General features: G+C 37.9%; 2 protein-coding genes across 3 annotated transcripts in view; one reads left to right on the top strand and one right to left on the bottom strand.

The window, feature by feature from the left end:
* Window positions 1-25,843, top strand: part of RSPH14 (radial spoke head 14 homolog) — a 94,847-nt gene that overhangs the window by 13,928 nt on the left and 55,076 nt on the right. The gene's annotated exons all lie outside the window — the stretch shown is intronic.
* GNAZ (G protein subunit alpha z) overlaps window positions 1,135-25,843 on the bottom strand; it is a 59,084-nt gene continuing 34,375 nt past the window's right edge. For both annotated transcript variants that reach the window (XM_072415565.1, XM_072415566.1), the window contains exon 3: window positions 1,135-5,270. In XM_072415565.1, coding sequence (XP_072271666.1) covers window positions 4,926-5,270 — 345 coding nt within the window. In that variant the 3' untranslated portion in view covers window positions 1,135-4,925. The remainder of the gene's footprint in view (window positions 5,271-25,843) is intronic.

Raw genomic sequence — 25,843 nt, 5'->3', positions numbered from 1 at the left:
AGCACTTGGAATATCTACCGTATGAAGCTCTAAGTAAAAGTGAAAGCTTGTGGGATTCCCATTGACCACACACTGTATGCAGATCCCAACTTTTTACAGGGGACTTGCTTACCCCTCCACATTGATGATCCATAATTCAAAGCACGATGACAGCAAGGCATTGCAGGAAAGCAGAAGTAGCAAAACAACATAACACCAACGCTTTGATGCCTAAAAATCACCTTAACAAATTTTTTAAAAGGCAAATAAATACCTCACCAATCAGATCAGTGTGGATTTCTGCATGTTACAATACTATTGGCATTGTGTTATTAAATATAACTGATTGGTAATAGTTGTTAGACTAAAAAAAATAATAATTTATATTATATAAAAGATTACAAACTTACTTATCATTTCTTATCTCACAGTTTGGTCTGGTATAGCAGTTTGTTCGTTAGGCTAAAAATAAAATTGGTTACTGCTATTAAAATATGGTCAAAATTAATTGTTGTGGTAAAACTGTTGGTAGGACACCTAGGAATGTAAATATAATTGTTATCAGTTTTGTATCCCTATCTTAATTTCCTGCTCTAGTGATAACATTGTCACTAAGACAGGTATGTGAATATACAGACTGGAAATAAATAACCATTCTTAGGCTACATTAAGGCTTATGTACACATGTGCAATAATTGTCATTTGAAAGGCCCTCTCCCCTTCACTTTCATTGCGATCGTTTGTCATTAGTGGATCCGCCAGGATGGATCCATGAAGGGCGAGCGCTGTATACTCATCAGATTCTGCGATTATTAGACAAGAATCATGTGTGAAGTGTGTACATAGCCTTACTCTATCCAAAACTACCAAAACAAAAAGTTTTCTCCAGGGATACACTTTAAGGTCAATGTCTCCTGATAATTTGCAAGTTAGTCATTTTCAGTCCCTCCCCTGAGCTGTGGCCTCAGATGTATTGAAGTTTACCTGAGCAAATGACATCTTTTCTAATTGCATGTGACAGCGGTCCAAGAACTGTCACATGTTTCTCAACTGCTCTGACTTTGTCAGAATTCTTAGAGATTAAGAAACTAGATAAACCATACAGGCAAGAAAAAAAGAACACTCCTTTTCCAAAAACAGAAAAAACACAAAATAATCCATTCAGAATCTTTATTTCCCTTTCTCCAGTAGAGATTTCTTTTTAAAATTGTAGTGTCATCAGCCTTCAGGGGCAAAGAAGCCTGCAAGGCACTCTGGGCAAAGCCGTGTAACAGGTACGTAGTGTGTTGCAGGCCTCACAGGCCCTGAGGAATTGAGCCCTTGGCAGAGGAGTCATACACTGTATTTAGGGACATTGTGTTCTCAGGAGGATACCAAGTGAATTGGGTTACACATGAAGCTGTAGGGGGAAAAATATACATACTAAGTGGATGTGCTTTACACAGTCTCGACTTATTTACACACACTTCACGCATTCAAAATTAGCGGCCCAACTTCCTTGAAAAAGGGGAACTCTGCATCTTTACAGTAGGTCTATGCACATCAGGCCAAACCACTTTTAGCGCTTGTTACCATAAAAAGGCAACATTATTGTTCATTGCTCCATTAATGCTTCTTTAATACTGCACTATTCCAGTTTAAAGAAAACAAAAATGGCAGACCTGCCCGATGTTTCAAGTAGCACAGAAATTTTTTGTCGGTGTAAATGCTCAACAGCTGAACGTTTCTTTTCTTTTTCCTTTCACTTTCTCTCTATTTTTTTTTTGCAAAATAAATAGCCAGTGTTATAATTGTTTCCAGTGTTTTTTTTGTTTCTTTACAAACATAAACGGTCAAGCAATTTTTACTTTTGAATGTCCTAAAAAGGTTCTGATTTTTTTCTTTATGGTTAAAAAAGTGCAGAACTTAGCAGAATAAAAAAAATATGAGTTATTGTATTGTAGGGAGAGTTGTCAGCTGGAGTCTGTCTACCCCAATGTTGCCTCATCCCTGCTGCATCAGCTATGGTGATGGAGATTTATGAGCCAAGAAGTTCAACCATATTATTACAGGCTAATAGTAAAGGAATACTCTGTTGAATATACTGTCAGGTAGTCTATAAAGATCATTAAAAAAAACTTGTAGGTTTGGATTTGAACTATTTTTGTATATTTGCAGTGCTTAGATGCAGCAAAACAGTCTCTTAATTTTGTGGAAGGTAATGGAGCAGCCTAAGAACTGGTATGGTGCTGATTCCCCTGAAGTCAGACTTATTTGCATAGTGCCAGCTCAGCATTTAAAAACATTTTTTTACTGCTTCTACAGTGATTATTTTCTTTTTTAGTACACATTAATGAGACAGGGAATTTCAAATTAACAAATGTAGCAAACAACTAGACCTATGAGGCTGCAGCACAAGGAGTAAAGAGGATGAGAATGGGGAAGTTATGCACACTTTGGAGCAGTAAAACTGCAAAGGTTCATATGACTTCACAGAGGAGGTTTTCCCATTACTCTAAATCACCAGATTATTGTGGAGTTTTGATATCTAACACTCTAGTCACATTTTACTTGTTGCCTAAAACTGCATGCATTGCTGATTTCTTGAACATATGTTTTTTCGTGCAGTTGAACAATAATAATTTTTTGCATGCATGTGACCCTAAGTGCAAAAAAAGAAAAAAAAATGTTTTTGGTATGTCAAATACCTGTTGTTTTGCAATAAATGCAATACTCTCCTTTAAACGATTGAGTATAGATAAAAAAAAAAAAATTCAAATTACTAAAAAAACTTAAGATTGTGCTACAGGGTCCTTGGCTGGCCAAAGTAGTTTGATTCTATACATCAGAGCTGAGAATTAGTAGCTTCTATACTGTTGCATCTCTTCTGTCAGTCTCCATTATTTTGGCCATTCAGCCAACCAAGATAGGGGGTGAAAATAATATGCAACAAAAAGTGTTTTGCTGTTTTGTATTTTGTAATTCTAATGCTGTAGTGACTCTTATAGGAATTCCTGCACACTACCATATATGATAAGCACATGAGAATTATCCCATGGAATGTAGTTATTTTGTCAAACTTAGGCCACTTCAAGGGCAACACAAAGCATTTTTTTATTTTGTTTCTCTCTTCTAGCCATTCGGGTAACTTTAGCCCATAAACTTGGGAGAAGATTGCATGACACCCATGCAACTATCATTTTCAGGAAATGGTCAGCAAAAGTACCATTCAAATTCTTTCAGCACAAGTTTCTTTTAAAACTGTAGTATTTGTGTAGTGAAGTGCTAAATACTGCATGCTGGAGTTTGAGCTATCCTTCTTTCAGAATTGAATGATTAATGTTGGATTTACACTGTTGCAGTGTGTTAGGGGTTTTTGATACCTAACACACCAAAACCATATGTTCTAGTAACACAGCACACCAGGTGTGCTGCAATGCATGTGTGTTGGCCATGTTTTTCATTTGTTTTTGAAAAAGAACTCCAATGCAGCACACCAACATACATAATGCAGCAGCGTGAATCCAGCCACAAAGGTAACCTAAATGTTTTGAGCAAATTTTATGTTTATTGAGGAAAGCAGTCATTAGAACTGGCCGACTGACGTCTGTCATCTCAGAAGATCTGTCAAAGTGCACTAGTGTTTACCTATGCATTAGTTAACACTATTAGTAACTAGTTTATTTACAGTGGTGTGTATTTTAGATATGATGGATAGGCAATTTACTGCATTCATGATGCAGACACATTGTGCAACCCATATTTATCAGCCAACACATTACATTGTTCAAGAGCAAGGCAACATATGGGTTTATTGTCCACACTTCCTTTTTGTGTGGTTAGAGACCTATTGTAGGCCACTGTCCTTTAAGTACCTGACACGAGAGAAACAACCAGTATGGAGAAAAATAACTGCTGCAGTTTATAAAGTTTGTAAATTACAAGTATGCAATTTTGCTAGGATTTGTTTTGCACAAGGGACTTCCAGTTTTAATGGAATCCCCAATATTACTCAGGATACCTCCATACAGTAACTCAGAAGTATCCCCACCTCCCAGATACCCATTTTTTAAACAACTACAAGAGAGTAATGTGTGGACTGTTACTTACAGCAGATAGCAAGCTGAAAAACAGGCCATTAAGCAGCTACTATATGGTACAATAGCAGATGAAAGCCACAATTACTGCTCCCAATGAACCAGAGGGGATGGGGCCTAAAATATAGGAATATGTTTTCCAATCAAAACAGATTTCCTTTGAAATGGTGCCCCCTTTTTTTTTTAGGAATTTGAAAAGTGTGATTGTCGCCTTGATTTATGAAGCTTATGATTCTATAAAGTCCATTCTTGACAATTGTGTACCTAATAAGCTTAGCTTGTATTGCAGCTGTACATTGCAAGTATACAACAATGTTCAAATTTCAGTGACTTTTTGTACCCTGTCTAGGTTTGGCACATATAGGAGGTGCCAGGCATAGCTGGAATAATACAAAACTTTTTTTTGTTCGGTGCTGGCATTTAAGCATCTCTTCTGACAGAACCCAGTGAGTACAGTGACAGCTCCTTACCTGACACAACTTAACTCCCCTCTGAGCAGCCAGAACATCTCACTCAAAGATCTTCAGACTATTACCACATCAGGCACCAGTCGAGCACAAGTTACATCCACACACACGCACACCACACATACTGAATACAGGGAGCAAAGAACATGGGCCCTAATTGTGGTCCGATAGCATGAAAATCAGACATGATATCAGCTTAAAGAAACCCAGCCATAATCTCCTTCCATTGTCAGAATGAAGAGTTTGTGTGGGTGAGGGGTTCACTGTGGACATTTCAGTGCAATATGTGGGGAATTTCTGTGTATAACCTCACCCTTTGTAAGTGTTTACTTGATTCCCCCCGGCATGTGCCTTCTGGTTTAAGACCATGCCCTGTTCTCTGTGCAGGCTCCAAGAGAAATGCTTAGCACAGGCCAATGTATTTAAGATTGTTCTGGATAATAACATCTGTCACTGCGTCAAAAACAAACTGAATGTTGCTGGTGTCCGTAGCGCAGGTGAAGTGTGAATAAATCTCCTTGGTCTCCTTGTTGCGATTTAAGTCCTCAAACTGGCGTTGAATATAGACTGCTGCTTCCTCATACGTATTCTGTCCCTTATAATCAGGAAAGCAGACAGTGAGAGGGATGCGCCGGATCTTTTCAGCTAAGAGGTCCTTCTTGTTGAGGAACAGGATAAGAGAAGTGTTTATGAACCAATTGTTGTTGCAGATAGAGTCAAACAGACGAAGGCTTTCTGCCATACGGCTCTAAATATAAAAGAAAAAGAACTGTTAGGATAATGTCTAATTCACAGAACTAAATTAGGTTTAAACAATATTATTATAATGAGTTTATAAGGTAATCTGTAATATTAGGGTTATTTAGGTAAAAGATAAAAACAATCCTTTGGAAGAATAAAAAGACCAGTAAAATGTAATGCACCATGTCAAAAAAGATTACTAATACTTACCTTTCCAGGAGGCAGTAAATCGAATCTTTGATCTCTGAAAGAGTCACTAGCTCTGCTGGTATATGATATGCCTGCAGGTTTAGGATATCTAGTCCTCTGCTCTGGTTCCTCCTGCTGACCACATTGTCTTTACAGAACACAGAAGTCATGCTCTAACTAGGGAAAGGTACCACAGTGCAGCAGGGGACAAGGTATTCATCACACACCAGACTGAAATATTTGCATGTCTGCTTGTTGCTAGTATTGTGTAGTAATATATATGTATAAAACAGGAAGTGAAAGCAGTAAAAAAAAAATAAGTGAACTCCCTTCTTAAAGACCTATTTTCAGAAAAGGTATACTCATTGGAAAATTTACCATCACTTATTGATATTTTGGATTTCCTCTCATTTATAATTGCCAGAAAAACAAAGAGGGGATAAAAATCCCCAATGGGGACACAAACTGCAAAAAAAAAAATGGACAGAAGGTCTACTTTTCCAACTTTAGAACAAATTTTTACGATTACAGACATTTTAAACTGATCCACCAAATTTTTTATTTTCTCATATGTATATCTTTTAAATGTACCATGTGGAAATAAATTTGTCATTTAGGATATACCGTTTGACATTAAATATGATAAAAAAAATAGAATCTAATGTCACTCTATTAAAAACTAAGGCTCTGTCAATGAATATTTGATTTACACCAGCCGATAGGAGTGTTCCTTGCTGTATTTCCTCGACAGATCCGTGTTTGTACAGTGAATCTTGGAGACCATGACCATTGGCTGTTGGTTGTAAGTGAGCGCTCCCATGCAAATCCTAAAAAACAGTATTACTAGTTCTGATTGATATCCTGCTCAGATTTGGATTCTGCAGAAATTGATTTTATTTGCTGATTGATACTATTTCCTCGGGATAAAGTACAGATATACAGTACAGTACACTACAGTACAGATTTTCTTATTATCAAAGATTATAATTCATGATCATCAGTGGATCACTAAATGACTGTCCACTAACTGCTATTGTTTATTATTTAGGAGGATGCCTGGCCCATCCCTTCCCTATCCATAGAATAATACAGTGCTGCCTCTACAGGGCTCATTTGTTCTACTGTCTCTGGCAATGATCGTTAGAGATAATTAAGCATCTGTGAGGAGCTTAAGGTCAGCACTGAGGGTGTTTGCAAAATAGGCATGTATATTTATATCACAGTCTTCCTACAGATTAATCACGCTGAACAAGATTTTTACACCCCCATCCAGTATATGCACTTCTTAGCTAACTGCTGTCTGATGCTACCTTTTTTGTAAATTGCAGCGTGAAATATAAACAAGTGCAGAAAACAAACTACCAAACCACAGAAAGTAATTATTGTGGATATTCAGGTATACCCCTTCAATATACACTGTCAATCTTGTGATCATAATATTTGCACTGAAAGTAAATTATTATTAAAACAACTACTCCTCACTGTCTGTATTAGTCTGTCATTTGCAATCCCTATTTAATGTACAGCGCTGCGTAATATGTTGGCGCTATATAAATCCTGTATAATAATAATACTACTAAAATATAAAGCCGATTCATTTTATTAGCAAAAAGGGAGCCCTTATCTAGGTAATAATCCCATCTGAATGTAAATATAATCATTCATTCACCCCTGAAATACCTCTGTAGATATTTATTAATGTTAAAAAGAATGATTTGATTTAATAAAACCAGCTCATAAAGTTTCCCTTTAAGTGAATTAGAAACATGTATAACTCCTTATTGGGCCAGACTGTGTAGAAAACATCAGAGATGCAGCCATCAGTGCGGTTGCCATGGGGATAAGAACTAGACCTCATGAGGGGAACGTGTGTCATGGACATTCCCAGCTGAATACCCCACATGGACAGCCATGTCAAAATTTTAATTAGCCTATACACCAAAATAATTAACAGCAGGCAAGTGATCTGTGAGGCCTGGGAAAAAGAAATATGGAGAGCAGAGGGAGGGAGAATCAGTACTATGTAACATGGGGATAAGTGACGTTCTCCTAGTTGCTCTTCCAGTGCTGTGCTTTTGGCAGGAGTTCAGACACAGTAATTGGATTTACTGTGGACATGCTCTCTGGATTGCTTGCTGTGGATGCTATCACAGCTTTATTCAGACATTGTTAAATACCCACAAGGTAATTAGCACACAAACAAAACTAAAATATGCGACTGCAATCTTTTGGTTTGTTTGAGTTGCTTCTTGTATCTTTCTTTTTTTTTTTTTTTTTACTTAACCCAGAGGATACCTAACCAACCACTGCAATGGGACTGCATAGTTTATTGCCTTGTATTTACTAAAAGCAGGATGACCTTGGAATAATTATATTGACGTCTCAAATAGGTAAAGTGATCACATACAGTAATACATTCATGAATGCTATAGTAACACATGCAGTATATATAGCAATAAATAAAATACATTGGGGGCAGACTTAAAGCAGATTTCTGGGAATTCAGCCCTGCATTGTAGAGGAAGAATATAGTTCCTGTAACCACAGCTCCAAGTGGCTTACAGAGGAGGCTGCACGGAACCGGTCACATTGAGGCAAAGTCTGCAAAAGCATGAGGTATAAGGAAAGTAAATCTGCTTTTCTGTGCCAGCTATTTGTACTGTGGGGTTCTCTAGCACTCCAGGCATACAAAACATGCCTAAATGTTTGTTCGCTAGGGACTGGACAATTGGGTGTGAGCACATGACTCTTACTAACTAATTAGGAAGAACAATAGATGCCAGACAAAAGTTCCCAGAATCCCCACACTACAGCAGCAACTATGAAGGTATTTATAGGCTGTTCACAAGCAAAGTAAATACCTAATTAAACTTAAACTGCAAAAAGAAATACATGATTTTTACTTGCACATGATTGGATGGTTTGGAAGTCAGCAGATCTTTAAATAATTTGTTAAATTAAATGACTTATTCTATTCATTTTGCTAAGTAAATTTGGTTTGCTTATACATGCTTTGGCTTTCAACAGTCAAATGCAAAGTGCCATTGCCTAATGTCATTTTGAAACCTGGGGTACAAGAGGCTTCTAGGGGATAATGGGGTACTTTTAAAGGCTAACACAGATATTGGAGACATTAGGCCTAATTTATTAAAACTGTCCAAGACTGGAGAGGATACACTTTCATCAGTGAAGCTGAGTGATCCAGCAAACCTGAAACAGATTTCCTAAAAGTCATTTGCTATTTGTTAGCAAAAGCTTTCAATCATGGACCATTCCAGGTCTGCTGGATCATCCTGCTTCACTGATGAAACTGTATCCTCTCCAGCCTTGGAGAGCTTTAATAAATCAGACCCATTCTCTTCACTTCAAATGCTACCTTTTACTAGGTCAATGCATTTTAGGCCCTTCACACTAATGATTCTGATTGACCCAACATTAACCTCCCAACCGCTAACCCCGTACCTTTCCGTGCAAATAATTTTTGCAACTATCGATAACCCCGTACTTTTTCGTCTATATTAAAATCTCACTTACCTGGTCCCGCTGTGCTCATCCAGCGTCGGGTCCGTGTTCCAGCGTCGTCCTCCAGCGTCGGGTGTCCTCTCCTTAGAAGAAAAAGCCGGCCGGCTTCCTCTCCCTCCGTTCTGTCCAGCGTCGATCGCTGGACAGAAAAAGTTACTTTTTTACGAACGATTTTTTGCCCAATCGATCGTTCGTCGTTCGATTGGAACGATAAAAATTGGAAGTGTGTACGCACCTTTAGTTTGGGCCATTTGCTTATTCTACTGTCCTTTGACAATAGTATTTCCTAACCCCCACCCCCATTTACCACCAATGTGGGGTCAATGGCAGAGCATTCTCCTAATCCCTAATAATCACTGAAGCAATTTTTCCTCTTACTGACCAAAGACATTGTGGGATTTTTCAAACCTTCTATCACTCCTACCAAGGCATTTTTACTACGCTGACTGATCACACACGGATATGGGAACAAATTTTGTTTCCTCCCACCGACTGATGAGTCTTTTTCCCTGGGTATCAACCATTACCATGGGGCAATCACTCCTACTGACTGCATATCTTGCATCTACTAACCATTGCCTTGTAGCCCTACCTTTTGATTTCATTTGAATATGAACTTTGACCACTAGGTTCTACATAACTGAATACATAGGTCCATAAATATTTGGCGTATGGGACCCCCCCCCCCATGCCTATGTTGCCTGTCTAGGCTTTAAGCACCTACATATAATTATTAAGAACCCTCTTAGATTTTAATTAGGCAGGTCAGGAATAAATTACCATTCGTCTGCTTAGGCTGCATAAGCTTTTACCACACTGCAGAATCTGTTGGCACAGTATGAATAAGTTGACAATGATCACAGCCTTGCTGGCTGTCAGTGACCAACTTTCTCCACTCTGGCTGATAGTGTGTTTAGTGAAAAGCTGCCATATGGTCAATGAGATGATCAAAATCCAGTTCACTCACATGATTTAGTCTGGCTAGTATTCACAGCTTTTCATGACATAATGTATCTGGCAACCACAGGGCCAGTTTCAGAAAAAAACTAAAATGCAAATAATAGTAGAATGATTTTTCTTACACATACCAGTCATGATCTACAAAGCATTCACAAAATAAATTTTTTCAAGTCTATGCTGCCAGTGCAGTACTTTTTTCTGTACATTTGTGCAGTAGCAAATTACAGTACAGTAGCTTACAAAAAACGAAATCTTTCCCCTGTTTACACAAGTTCACTGATAACCTTCTGTCTTCACAGATATGCTTACCTCTGTTAGCCCTGACCTTTGTCTTTTTGTGCACATAGTGTACTGTATTCACTGATGGTAAATCAGTAGACCATGTCCAGTACTATTCCAGAAGTGGGCAAGATTTGGTCAAGGAAATGCTTTGTGTGAAAGGGCTGTAAATTCTTTACAACTATTGATTTATATCCACGATTACAGCAACTAGCTTTATGTATTTAACAGACTATATTCCTATGACTGCACATGTAGATTGTATCAATGGACTTTATACATGAATCATGCTATTTGGCTACTGGCTGCCTGTTCTCATATGAAAGATTATCCCCCCTCCTCCACATTCCATATGCAAGCCTAATGTACGTATAAGAAAGCTGTATTTGCCCATCAACAAAAGCCTTCCAAGTAACAGGAGGGGCACAAGTGTTTGTATGCCAACTCCTATGCTCATGCTTGTGGATATTTTCAGCAGGTGTCAAGCAACCTGATCCTTCATACTGCCTGATCTGCCAGTGTATGTGTAGCTTTACAAGCAAATTTGTTCAGATGCAGTTATAAAGTTGTAAATGGATGAAAGGTACAACCCACTGTTATTTCTAATGGTAACAGAAAATGCTAACAGGAAAATCTCTCCCAAAAAAAAATAAGTTCCCCCTTTTTTCTGTGTGGTCACATGACTACTAATGTAGGTGCTGCTAATCAGGTAGTAGGTGTGAGTGAGGGAGCAGAGGAGGAGTTGTCTGAGTTTGTGTACACTGAACGGTGTTGGAGCTCAGTTATGAATAACAGTGCATGTGTGACCTCAAATGTAAATAGCACTTTTGCATAGCCAATCACAAGTAGATTCTAGCTACCAACTACACTTAAAGGAAATGTGTTTTTCAATACCAGCTGCCTAGCATTGTTGGCATGGAGGCAGAACTCCATGACTTATAAAAGACATGGCGTGGTTATTACACAGTATTTTTATAGCGCCGACATATTACACAGAGCTGTACAAAGTTCATAGTCATGTCACTAGTTGTCCCTTAAAGGGGCTCCACAATCTAATGTCCCTACCATAGTCATATGTCTGTAATACAGTCTAAGATCAACTTTGGGGGGAAGCCAATTAACCTAATTGCATGTTTTTGGAATGTGGGAGAATACTGAAGTACCTGGAGGAAACCCACACAAACACCGATCTCATGCATGTGCAGTGAGACCAACAATTTTTTTTTCATCCTATGTCACCTGATTTAGTGCCTGGGTCGGGTGACGTAGGATTAAGAACCCATAAAAAAAGGAAAAGATGGTGGCGCCTGGAGTACTGGCTCCAAGACGGATGCCGGGATGATGCGGGACCAGATGCAAGACACCCCCTGATGGATTGGACTGCCCTGCAGGATTGAAGGTAAGTGTATTTTTTTTTTTGTGGCAGTTTTGAGTTTAGTTCCTCTTTAATCTACCCTCAAAATAATAACCCTAATTTATCCTCTGGGTGTCAAAAATAATACTGAACAGCAGCAAATGACAAGACATTTCCCAGGAAATAGGAGATATTATGATTCCTGATAAATATAATATCAGTAGCATGAAATCACATATTTTATTTGTGTATGGGAGCAGATTTTACAAGCTTGGGTTTAATAATGTCCAGCTGCTACCATCCCTGTTTATCTAGTGTTCATCTTTTCCAGCTCAAAGCTATATGCTCAGTGTACAAGAAGAGAAAAGGCCTTTCCGTCTGCCCTCTCCATTTTCTTGGAAACCTTCTGAGTGAGCTTTTCCGGTTTCCATGGAGATAGCAGTATTTTCAGTGTTAAAATATTCAGAGTGAGAGCAAGAGCTCTGAAGATCACACAGCAGATGCTGCATTGCTGAGGCAGACAGAGCTCTGTACGCAAGCACTGCTCCTACGCACAACATAATCAGACTGGAAGTGCGCCCCATACACGCACACCCACCCACCCACATGCACACAAATGTCGCCTACTTGTACTTCCTGTATGCGTACCTACATCATGATAGTATGTATATATTCACTCTGCGATTTATTACATATACACATTGACACTAAATGCCCATTAGGATTTGTCTTGCTTCAACAGAACAGAAACATACACAAGAGGTATGGCTATGAGGTAAAATGGTAACTGATTATAAAGAAACTTTTTGGATACTGGTTGCTTTGTGAATTGTATGTTCTTTAAAGCGGACCTTAACTCAACATTTTCATTTTACATAAAAGGGTAGACAACCCTTTTTTTTAAGTGAAACACCTTTTTAAAAAGTGCAGCACTGCCCCTTTCAGTCTTTATCGCCACTGATACTTATAACTATTAAACTCACAGCAGAATGCACAAAAAAGTGCACCATTTTTAGCAATACAGTGCATTGTGATGCCATTCCAATAAAAACATGTGGTTAGGTTAATTGTCCCCCCCCCCCCAAATGGACTTTAGACTGTGGTAATGACAAATGACTATGGTGGGACATTAGACCGTCAGCCCCTTTGAGGGACAGCTTGTAATATTACTATGGACTTTGTGAAGCACTCCGTAATATGTTAGTGCTTTATAAATAATTGTTATTAATAATAATAATAATAATAATAAAAATAATAACAATAAGCTAATAATATTAGCACAAGTTTGAAGTAAAGGTAAAGTCAGCTCTGACACTCACCTAGGTTTTCTAGTGGGTAATCCAACTAAAGGTACCCATACACTGATGGCCTGAAATCAATTGTTTACCTGGAGTACTGCTATGAACAACTCAACCAACCAAACCTACTGCTGCTGTTCTGATTCAGGTCAATTGCAGGAATGACCTGAACAGCTGACATCCCTTTTAGTTCAGTAGCCCATGAAAACACCTGTAAGCAGTGGCAATGGTACACAGTGGAAAAGCCACCCAATGGCTGGGGGTTGACAAAGTTGGAAGATTGAACCTCTCAGCTCAATCGAGAGGAGAGGGGGAGAACGACAGGGCGGCACCACGCCGCGCTCTCTACCTTTCATTCTTATTATGATTGTTCATCAATCCGCCAGGACGCATTCATGAATGACGAGCCCTAAACACACGCTAGATTCTTGCCCAATATCAGCCGTAAGGCAATTATCAGACGAGAATCATCAGACTTGTCTACGTACCCTTATATTAAAAGAAGATCTTCTGGAAAAAGAAGTCTGCCAATCACAGAAGAATTTTTTTTTTCTGTCCACAGGTAGAAACAAGAGGTATATTATGCTACAGACTGATAAAGAAAATTATTTTACCATGCATACCAAGGATATTTATTACATCAATAAATCAATCTTTATAATGAAAGTGTTTTTTCTTTTAAGTGCACAGGGTTGTTAGTACAAACCTGTACCTTTTTTTCATATCAGTATATCTTCAGGCTAATTCAGATATGTAAGCATATTTAGACCCTAAAACATGGTTTGCTGTTGATTATTACTAAATTATTTTTGTTTTACTGCCTTTCTTTTTTCCTGGATAAGTGAATGCGTTTTGAATGCAACACAGTTTTGTAAAGTAAATGCTTGACACAGCAGGTAAATGCCTTTCATTATGGAGATCTTTGATCTGTACAGATCTGTATCTCCAGTATGTACATAAAGCAGAGCACACCTGGAACCAAACATTTACTAAATTTGGTAAATGTCTTATTTATGCACAGAGTAATTGAGTAATTGAGCACAGAAGATGTGTTTACTATATAAATCAAGATCTCTGTAATGACAAGCACGCAGTGCACACGGCTAATTGAACTGCATGCAAGACATGATGGTATCACTCACAAATCTCTGAGAGAAGTTACATTGTGATTACAAATGAAAATTAGGCTTTAAATGCATTCAGGACACCACAAGCTGCCTGTCTGTATGTTGTGTAATCATTTAACTACACTCACCGCATCTCCCTCCTTCTCCAGCTCTGACATCTTCACCTGTTCCTCTTCCAGGTTTGAGATCCTTGGCCATCTTAATTGTCCAGGCCATGCATGTTCATTGCCAGCAGCCAGTTATGTGGGGATCATACAATTGACTGTGCATGCACAGCTCAGTGTACATTGTTCATTGTAAGATTGCAAACAAGGGGGCAAATTTGTTTTATTGCAAAGAGACATAGCATGTCTCGTGTTCAATAAAGAACCTGTCTGCTTGCATTTTTTTTTACTTTTTAGGTTTAGTTCCTCTTTTAGATCCCTCAGACTTTTATGTATTTAATTTTGTTTTGTTACCATCTATGACAGAGTTTCTCAACCTATTTAACATTAAGGTCTTAAGGAACCCTTACTATAAATGCCGTATCTACAGTTTACAATATATGTACACAGTAGTGTGGTGGTCAGTGGAAAGAATTCCTTCTGCATTACTGCCCAATAGAAAGAATTTCACCCTTACAGATACCCAAAAAGATCATCATTGTCACTTAAACTGACATTAGGGGCACAAAATGCTCATTACTAAAGGAAACCCTAGCAACCTCTGCAGGAACCCTGGTTGATATCTCTTGACTTTCTGTTCTAAGGACAAAGCAGGAAGTTGGAAAATATATAAACAAAAATCCACACTCCATGACTGGGAAAAAGCTCACAACAGCTAAAGTAAAGCAAATTTAGAACTTCTAATTTGTAGACCCGTACTAGGTAATTAATGCAAAAGTCCCTGAAATCTAAACCAGGGCACTGGCATATCTAGAAAGAGAAGTTCATTGCTTGGCTACAGATTTAAACAATAAAACTATGATGGAAAATAAAATGCAGAATGCATTCAGGTGCTTTCAGGGAAAATTTAGATAAGTCTTAGAATGTATTAGAAGAATGTCGTTGTTGTATTAGAAGGCATGGCACCTAGTACCAGAGTTTAAACACGTATGCAAGTTTTTCTACTCGTATTTTTGTGATTCTTAAAGAAATTAGGAGCCAACTTTTTTGATTTATAGCTGTTCATTTCAGGGTCTCAGACCTCCCATGGTCAATGAGCTTCTTTTATTCTACAATGTGCGGATAAGGATGGAGTCTCATGAGAAAAAGGCCTCCATCCAACATCCGGTCATTTATTTGTTTTATGCTTTAAATTTTGGTCTTGTTCAAAATATCTGTCCTAATCTTGACAGTTAGTTGTGAATTTAATCCCACACTGCAGGGAGCCTCCCTGATGACTGGCAATTTGATGTAGGTATGAACTGGCATCAGTCAGGAGCAGTGCCAGGTATAGGCTGGTTTTTACAAGGTTTTGTGTTGTGATGATAAAGAGCTGCCCAGATAAAAAGGAGGAAAAGATTTCCCGCAGTATAGTATACAAAGGATTTCATCCAGATAATCCCAAGTGACTGTACAAAAATGTGTGCACGGGGATTCACTTGATTTTCTGCATTTTGTCAAGCAGCAGGAAGTCAGATATTGTAATGATTTCTTATGCCATGTACATGAAGACTCTTTTCTATTTTTAACTGTGTTCTTGTGAGTAGGATTTGTGATAGATAAATATGCCACTTGGGTAAATCAATAAAGCAAGCAGTAAATCTGACTCTCACCAAACATTCATTGCAGGTATTCTTCCTGGTGCATGTTTTCTCATTATTGAGATTGATTCACAAGCAGAGAATGTTCAGTGAATATAATATATTTATGTGTGTCTAGGTAGCTATATACTTAGCTGGCAGCATGTAGGTAATCGTCCTTTCTGACAGTATACACTTTCAGACAAGTTTACGTAGCGGCCAGTGGAAGAACATGTCTGAAGGTGGCTGGAATATACCTACATATCTAAGTGTTGTCTTAGGCTAGCCATACACGAACCTACTTTAATTCAGTTGGTTTTTATTTCAAATGAATCATACCACTACACAACATAAGTAATACACAGTCCATTCTTTAGTATCGATTATGTGTATTCAGTTGATCAGTATTCTTTCGATTGAAAATGTTTTGCTTTTCCTCAAATGGTTTTATAAGAAAAGTGGCCACCTCAAAAATAAACTAAAGCTTTTTCAGCCAAGGACTGTCAGCTACATAGCAGCTTCAGAGAAAATGTCAGCAGCAGCGCATACTAATATAAAGTATTCAAAATCTTGTTACAGATCTTTTACAGATTTTGCAGAGATGATTGTTAGTTAAAAAAAGACATGTGCTCTTAGCTGCCTAGATGCAAACAGCATTAAAAGAAAGCAAAAAAACTCCTATTTTGGTAAGCTTGCATGTACCAAACTGATCCATGTATGTGTCATTTTAATGATAGGCCATTACATTGCTGTGTTTCCCCTAAACTGTAACAACCAAACATGCATTTGTTTTCATTGTAAAGCAAGCTGTCAACATATTATAGTTGCTATGGTTATGGTATAAATGTCACAACTAAATGATCCATTCTGTGTATTTTTTTATAATAGTGCCTTCCTGTTTGAAACTTGTGTTTCAATTATGTAGTTCAAATGAAGACACACATTTGCTTTTTTAAATCTGAAATGTTCTTGCATGTTAGTTGCATGTTTAGAATAGAAACTCGGGAATGCTAATGGTTCTACATTCATTTTTCAGTAGAATTATCATGTCCTCCCAGTCACCTGTATGTAATACAACAAATTTTTGTGTTGGTGGTGTTTTGGTGTTGTAGTTTAGTGGTATATGGCTTCTTTGAACTGATCTTTGAGTTAATGCATCCTAGGTCCAGGCTTTACACAGAGTCTGGCCACATATTGATGTCAAGGCTTGAAGATTCTTGTAATCAATTGTCACATACAAAAAGTATAATGGCAATGTGTTGGGCTTGATCTTAAAATAAGCAAAAGGTGGGGCCTTGGGTTAGGTTAGTGCATAGTTACTAGGGGGTCACAAGGATTTATTTAAAGCCAAACCCAGGTACAACACGTCAGCACTTCTGCTAGCTTAAGCTAGGTACACACATGCAATAATTGTCGTTAGAAAGCGAACGACTAACGATTATGCACAATTTTTTTGAACGACCGTATTGTGCACAATTCTGTACATGCTGTAACGTTACGATAGTTCAAATATAATCCACCAATAATGTATACACGCTAGATATGATCGTTTGAATGATGCAGGAAGTGACATGTAAAGGAGAAAGTGTACTGCAGAACCATCCACGATCACTGAACGACCGTACACACAATAGATTGCGAACAATTGTCGCCCAATCAGATCCGCTGGGACAGTCGGTCGTTTCCAGCTACAATCCTCGTTCATCGGTGTCGTTTTTTTTGTTAATGATTATTTGACGAACGGCCATTAGTCGTTCGTTTCCAACCATAATTATTGCACGTGTGCATGCGTACATGATTACCGTTAACTAATCTGTTGCAGAAAATCCCAGTGTAGCCACAAAAGGTAGACCCCCAACCACAAACCCCTTCAATTTTGTATTGTAGTGTGAATATAAAATACAATCCTGTATGAAAGCCTCTCTTTTACCAGTCAAATTGTAATATGCCAATAATAAAAGTAACAAGGGTTCTCATTTGTTCAAAACTTTGCTTATTGCTGCTTGGATTGGTCCAATCAAATAGTTGTATTTATCATACCTCACTAAAATCCAGGTACTTTATTTTGAAAATGTTGGTAAAAGCATAGTAAGAAGACACTGTTTTAATGCAATTGACCCTAACCAGCACCTAAACATAAGTGTATCGATGTTTTTAACTAAATTGCCCGAAAATGAAATAAAAGAAACCAGAAATTATTGAAGCCGCCCATCAGTATGACATTTACATAACCAAAATTTTCAAAAAATGGTCAGCAACAACATCTTTCATATCTTCTGCTGTGGTAAGTGTATTTAGAAAAGTAAAGTTGGTATTTTTATAATGTGCAACCCACGTTTTGGGGTTTCCAGGGTGCTTTGCAAAGTATGTGACAGTTTATGCAAGTTCAATTTAGTAACACCAGTCTGACAGTAGAAAATTAGAAACATATTACAACCAAAGCTTGTTTTATTACAGGAAAAACATGATACATTTAGAACAGGTTACAGGAAGGTCAAGGTAATGGGTGGGTCACTGACTGTTTATACAGCACCAGAGATATTCACAGAAATTAACTACCAAGGTCAGCCTAAGCAGAGACCTTTTCAAGGGAGTCTGTTCACAGAATTTTATGTGACATTCAATACTTATATGAAAAAATAATTATAATAAACATGAGTAATAATCTAAGTCTAATTTCTCACTATGTAATAATACCAACACTGATGAGGTCTTGGAACCTCTGTGTGACATTGGTTATCTTTTTTGTTGTTCAAACAGATTCCTAGATGTGAGGTAACAACAAACTCCTTTACTTATTAACTGACAATGTAAACAGAAGCAAGACATTTGTTAATGTTTACACACTTCTCTGTTTCCAGTAAATATCACAGCACAAAGCAACCAACATTGCCAAGAAGGACAGTACATGTCAAAAAGCCCGGGCCTAGGCCAAGGATGTTTACTCTGGAAGTAGAATGAAATGGGATAAAGGTACACAAACACTAGATGCCAGTCCACCAATATCTGTACATTTAAATGATTATTACTACTGATCTGACTATACTAACTAAAATACACCAGGAGCCTCCTTAGAGGACCTGTCCTTACAGAACAAAAAATAACAATGCAGCAACATTCAGACTTAATATGTCCCGATTTCCTATTGTAAAGGTTTTTAGTTTCAGGAACAGTAAATAAAAAAAAACAGATGTGGGTAAACATATACTATTACATTTGGGACTAAACATCCAGTTGCCTGAATGAAGCTATCTGTTACTATTTTTTTTCAAAGCTGGCTAATAATGTTTTATAATCATCTTTTAGCCATGTTGTCTTCAGCAGGTATGGTGACCATCGCGTGTGTGTGGTACCTGTATGAAGTCAATGCTTACTAATATATAAAGAAAACAGTTCAGACACATGTGAAAATTATGTCTGGGAACTGATGTTCCATCAACAAGTATTTCAGTGCTAGAGCTAACATTACACTTGCCATCATGTCACTGGTGTAAACATTTCCAAATACCGTTTTGTGTCTATGGGAAAAAATACAAATCAGCTTTATCCAAAACTTCCAGGTGAGCTTGCAGTGCTTGCTAAGTTAGTACATCTCAGTGGTAAAATATATTTAACGGAATTCCTAACTCAAAGTTTCTAACTGGATGGGCATAGAATAAGCTGAAAAATAAAGCTGAAAGAAAGAAATTGAAAATTGGACACAAACTATTGTAGGGCAATCTCACCGCAGAGATAAAAAACCCCAACCACTGTACCTAACTAAGATTTAATTTAGGGAAAATTTGGCAATCAAAACTGAACTCAGCCTTTTTTTTTGCAGTTAAAGCTGTAGCAGGTATCTTGAACTCACTTCTCTGATGGACAAAAAAGATCACCCAGCCCTCTCCTTTCCATCTGTGTTGTTCTGGCTCACCCATTTTAGCTATTTTCTTTCTGTCCTGTCACTTATTTAGTTTCATTTGTGTGAATTGTTGTCTTTGCAGGAATGTGCTGTAAGAAGCAGTGCAATGAGCTCATCTACCCTTGCTTAATTTTATTACTCTGCTCTCATGCTTTTTATTTCACACAATTTCTTGCTAAATAGACACTCAGTGAAGTTACAAAGCGGTTCATTGAGTCATGGTACTACAGGGTTATACCTCCAGTTCTAAGCACAGACACAATGAAAAGGATCTGAAGGTTTGTGATTTGTTTGCGGGAGGAGTACATCATAGGGGGGGAGGGATGGAGTAAGTTTTTAGGTTGTTTTGATTTTAGTTAATATGGAGATGAAGGGTTGCCTGCATACTATGATGTAAATGCTTGACTATGCCAGATAATTAGAATCAAGGTGACATTGGGCTCCCCGACTCTAATACTGTTGTAGGACACTCAGCTGTGAAAGCGCAGTGAAAAGATCAGTCCCTGTCCTTGTACTGACAACCTTTGCTTTTGATTGGTCACAGAGGCTGGCAGAGACTCCTCCTCCTAACTCCTGAGGATAGATATTTTGCAGCCTTTATAATGATGGAGAAGGGGCTAAGATGAAGGATTACATTGTGTAGGGTCAGGGGTAGAATTCAGGCTTTACCCACATATGTAGAACTATATTATTACTTATAACCGCCCCCACAAATTAGCTTAAGGCAAAAGTGACAATGTTTATTGGACATCAAGCTTTTCATCAACAGCCCTAATACTTTATTATGCTATATCTGAAAACAACATGTTTAAACACATGGATATAAGATAGAATTTACTCAATAGTGGTTAATTGCAGTGTTCATTAACAATAGATGTTACACAATAACAATAGGTCAAAGAACATACATGAGCCTTTTTTTAGCAACATACCACACAACAATGCACAGCATGTGGAAAGAACTAAATGGTACCTCTCTGTTCAGTCTAGACACTAGTAAACAGTGCTTTTTCATGATATACTTACAGATCATACCAATTCTCCCCAAAAATCCATTTGTAAAAACAAAAATATATGATTGTCAGCAAATTAGGACAGAGCTAAACAAACATTAGTATTAATGCCATATCTACCGGCCTGAAGTAGTTGTTCACTAGAATCTGCTGCAGTAGTCAGTGAACACGGTGTGCTGTTTTAGGCCTAGCAAAGACATCATGACAGGCTTTTCCACTACAAGAACAGCCAGTAATTGCAATTTGCAGTGACAGCCAACCAGAAGGAACACAAGATGTAAAATTGCCTTCAAGGTCGTTGTGCAGTTAGGTGGGTGGTCACAAAGTCTGCCTGCTCAATAATGGGCGTTATTCTGCCTCAATCAGCTGAGAGTGCTCAGATTTATGTTAACCTCTGCACTGACAAATGGCTTGCAAAAATGTAGACATATGTAGCTGCATACAGACAATGTAATTAGCAAAAGATCAAGCTTGCCTGCCATGTACTAAACGTGATTTTTGGTCACTTATGAATGTCTCTATTTAAAAAGTATGCAAACAAATAAAAGTATGTTGCATGCTGCACATTTCATTTGTATTGTTTAGCATTTTAGGGACACTCTAGAAAAAGTTAATAATCAAGTTTTAAAATGTATGTATACAGGGAACACAGTCTACCAGTGTAGTGCTATAGTTTTATTCTATTTTGTCCTTAAAGCGATACAGGCTTTTATTAAATGAATAAATGAACCCTGCAATGAAAAAGTTTTTATACTTGCTTCATCAGCTTTCTTTCATTTATTGCCATGTTGCAGGCTGTATAAGAATTTTGGCATTCAGCACTTCCAGAAGTGTCAGATGGCCCCTGCCACATGCTGAGGTTGCATAGCTGGGTTCTGCAGTAATATGGAGTTTGGAGGATGAAACTAAGGTGTGCAGTGGGTAACACAGCCTTCTGACACTCCTAGAAGTGTCCAGTGTTGAAGTTGCAGCAATGGAACAAAGGTGATGTAGGAAATAAGGGCCACTAGAAAGGTGAGTATTAACACTCTTCTACTTTTTACAATTTCATATAGTGACCTGAACACTGTTTTTTTTTACCCACTGCTAACACCATAGCAGTCTTCCAAACACAGCCACAGGTGGCTCTCACATACAGAAAGCCTGATGTCAATGTTTCTATACTAAGATCAGATATTTATTCCATCATTTCACCAAGCAGATGAAGGAAACAGTACAAGCATTGAGAAAGAAAACATTTATTTCACATGTAAGGGCTCGTGTAAGGGTCTCATTGCAATCTGGCTTTAGTAGATTACATAGAATCCAGTTTAGGACAAAATAATAATTACCATACATGGGAAAGGTTTAGATTTTACATAGTAACAATATAAAAATATGGGGGAAGGGGGTGTAAATGAAATAAACACAGAGGGGGATACATAGGAACACGTAGGGGCAGGTAGGCTTACGGGATGTGAATATCTATTTTACAAAGAGAGGTAGACCAAGATGCTGTAAAGACTGCAAGACAGTCACCATCAAACGCTTTGATCTCCTTCATTCTCATATTATCATTACCATATATACTCAAAGACTTTAACATTAGCTTCAGCACTCCACGCTGCTGGCCAGTTTCCATTAAAAACTATTATAATCTAAAATACCTGTCAGCCAGTGCAGGACCCCCTAATGCCACTTCTAGTCCTGCTTCTTTGCCACAGGTTTGTTGGGCTAGTGGCACTGATTGGTTGCTCTGACAGATTTCTGCTGTTTTCTAATTGGAGCAGCAGCTTGGAGTGGCAGGCTTGAGGTCAACTAAGGGTTGATACTAGGCTTACATTTTTTTAAGGTATATATAATTATTAAAATTATATATTATAATTTGTTACTATGTGTTACATTAAGGCATTCTATTCAACAAATCACAATCAACGAACAAATACATATGATCTTTTTTTAGCAACACAATGCATTGTATATGAGTTGTAGTGTACTCCTGTGCATTGCTGTGCCATGATTATTTGACACTAGAAGATGAAGAACATTTATTTTACAGTATATATAATAGTATGAGTATATTATGTATTTTTTTTAAACTTAAAAAAAAAAATATATAGATTTAATTTATTCAATTTATTGTTTTTACATGATTTTGTGTTTCAAACTTTATTATACTCACACTGTTATATTATACTGTAAAATAAATTTTCACGAAAAACAATGTACCGCTTTTAGACATATAAACCGGAAAGAAATGAACCGCTAGGGAGGTTAACCAAGTTTTCTGTAAGCCCTGATTGCATGTGCTTAGTTGTTAGGGTCTATTTACCATAGTTTCAGGACACATTACAAATTCTTGTCTTTAGTAGACTCAAGGTTATTTAAGAAGCCAGGGTACTTCAAAATGTAATTATTAAATATCTAGAAGGATTTTCATTTTTATATGATGCTATCCAAGTAACAGATGTTGAACTTGTACTTCCTGCAGCTTTAGAGATCCCATTCACCTAAGTGGAGTTTATGTTAATGTGATGATGTTGAACTGAGGCAACTGGCAATAGTTCAGAAAATCTACTGTGAACTGAGCCTTAGTGGAAGAACATGGACTATTTTAAGCACCATTTATTTTACCTAATATGGACAGCAACAAATCCATAAATTGATTGGAGATTTGACCAATCCTTTCTAAAATAGATCTGTGCTCTGAATGTCAGCTCCATTATTATCCTGTTGGAATAACTGGAATCTGAATTATGCACCCTTACTACTCTTGTATATTAAGGAAATTAGTGTCTGGGGTATCGTTTCTGACCTTCCTATCTAAAAATGCTAGGTGTTTTCTGTTATATTGATCCAGTGGCTTCAATGCATTGTGAGTCACTGCCCAGAACAAGCTTGTAAAGTGGCTGGTCTGACATCACTACCTGAATATAATTACTCTACCACTGTGGAATGACCCAAATAATCTGACATTATAGTCAGCCAATTATGCAATAACAGTTTACACATCATGTTGATTTTCTTTTTTAAAAATAAATCTTAGGAAGAAAACTATTTATATTTAAACCAGAAAACCCAGGAGGAGGAGGCCAAAGTCTGCCAATCTGTGACTACAGAGGCACTGTAAGAGGCAGGAGGTTTATCAGTAAAGGGAAGACAGGGGCAGATCTTTTTATTATTCTCACAGCTCAGAATCCTACAGCTCTCAGCTTTTTCAAGAATAGGAACTCTAAAGCTACGTACACACGTCAGATTTTTATCGCCCGATAATCGGCATCGGCCAATTATCGGGCGAAAATCTGCCGTGTGTACAGTCGGTGTCGTCCATCGTCCGGACGACCAACCTGCCGGATCCACGGACGATGGACGACAGCCGATCCTAATGAAAGGGATGGGGAGAGCGCGCAGCAGGGTGCCGCTCCGTCGCTCTCCCCCCTCCCCTCTCCATAGAGCATGAACGGTGCTGTATGTACAGCACCGTTCATACATCGTGCACTCCCTTGTCGTTGGAAAGGATCGTGAAAGATCCTTTCCAACGACAAAAATTGCAAGTGTGTACGCAGCTTAAGAATGGAGCACAATCACCCTGCTCATCTCTAGTACCGTACATGCTTTTTGTACCTACACCCAGCTTAAATTCTGCAGGTATGCTGTAGATTATATGCTGTGTGAAGGCAACCCTTCAGCTCTCCTATTTACTAAAATCAGAACAACCATCTTACCTGTGTTATAAATGAACCCTAAACTTGCAGGGCAAATCTAAAACTTGCTCCATTCTTTCCTCCCCTAAGTTGAACAAGTCTCCCAAACAATTCTTTATTACTTCCACTACTCACAGCACAATAAAATAAAAAACTTTGCTCCTTTGTCTTTGTGCAGGCACATCATCAACATGTGTTTGTGCAGGCACATCATCAGCACAGGAAGTACAACTCTAGTACCATGAACTGTTTTGTGACTCCACTGAGTGTATGTTTAGCAGAAGTCTGTGTGAAATAAACATGATGACTGCAGTACAGTACACTTTAGCAAGGATATGAGATGTTTCAGCTCCCAGCACTGCCTCTCATACAGTGTAGCAGCACATTGGCTTTCTTGAACAGACCACTCTAGGAAACACCCATCTATAAGGCTGAGAATAAATGGCTGACAGGACTAAAACAAACAGCTGGTAGGGCTGGAGGAAAATTAGCTGGATGTTCCTTGTACTCCATCAGAAAGGAAATGAGGTGGGTTGCAGATACTGGCTTCAGCTTCAATCAATCCTGCACAATACTTGGTATTAATGACAAAAGAGATCATTTAGCTGGTATTTTTTTCAGAATTTTTAACAACATACTGTTGAAGCAGTACTAGGAGTGGGTTAGCAATATGATGTAGCTGTTGTCTGAGCATTTTGAAAATAAGCCCTCCACCTATGCCAAATAGCAGCCATGGCTGTAGCTGGACAGATGGCTGTTAGGAACTCTGTACTGAAACAGTCATTGTTAGTATTCTTCTGAAAATGCTAGATGTCTGGCTAACTCTGGTCTAAATGCTTTAGGTCACTGACCCAGACCAGGCAATCAGCAGTTAAAAGTGAAATCAGAAACCTTCATCTGTATACTTGTTCTGGTAATGGTTTATATAACACTAGAGACAATGGATAAGCAGTAAGGCATTTGGTATTTTCAGACGCAGATGTTAGTATGCCTGCATATTATAACCTACATGTTTGTTTGGTTCAAGTTTCTTTAGGACCAACCATAGGTGTAAATCCTGCAGTACTGCCAAACATTTTCTCTTAGAATTTGAACACATTTTCCTGCAAGGTTTTACAGATTTTTTGCAACTATTACAATATAGTTTTTTCAACATTTCAGTTGATATTTTTATACTTTATATTTATTTAAACATAAGGTTGTCTCTATACTGGTGCAGCACAAACTGAGAACCATACAGTTTTGGGAATGTGCCTATTTTTGCAGTGTGTTTTTTCCCAGTGTCTCTGCTCCTATGTGGTGTAGTAAGTTTGTATATTTTATTGTATTTTCAACTTTATATTTTATTGTATATTTATTGCAAAGCACAAACATTGCCCAGTTTTAGCCTGTTAAAGTTTTTAAAATGCTCAACATTGATTTAGAGACAGAACTGTTAGAACTGCAAAGCTATAGATGAACCTATTCAGGTCAATTTACAGATACAGCTAAACTTTGTCCTCTGGGATTCAATAATGCATTGGTTACAAAG

This window comes from Pyxicephalus adspersus, chromosome 6, assembly GCF_032062135.1.
Source record: "Pyxicephalus adspersus chromosome 6, UCB_Pads_2.0, whole genome shotgun sequence".
In the NCBI taxonomy this organism is placed as follows: Eukaryota; Metazoa; Chordata; class Amphibia; order Anura; family Pyxicephalidae; genus Pyxicephalus; species Pyxicephalus adspersus.
This window is presented reverse-complemented; position numbering and strand designations above follow the sequence as displayed.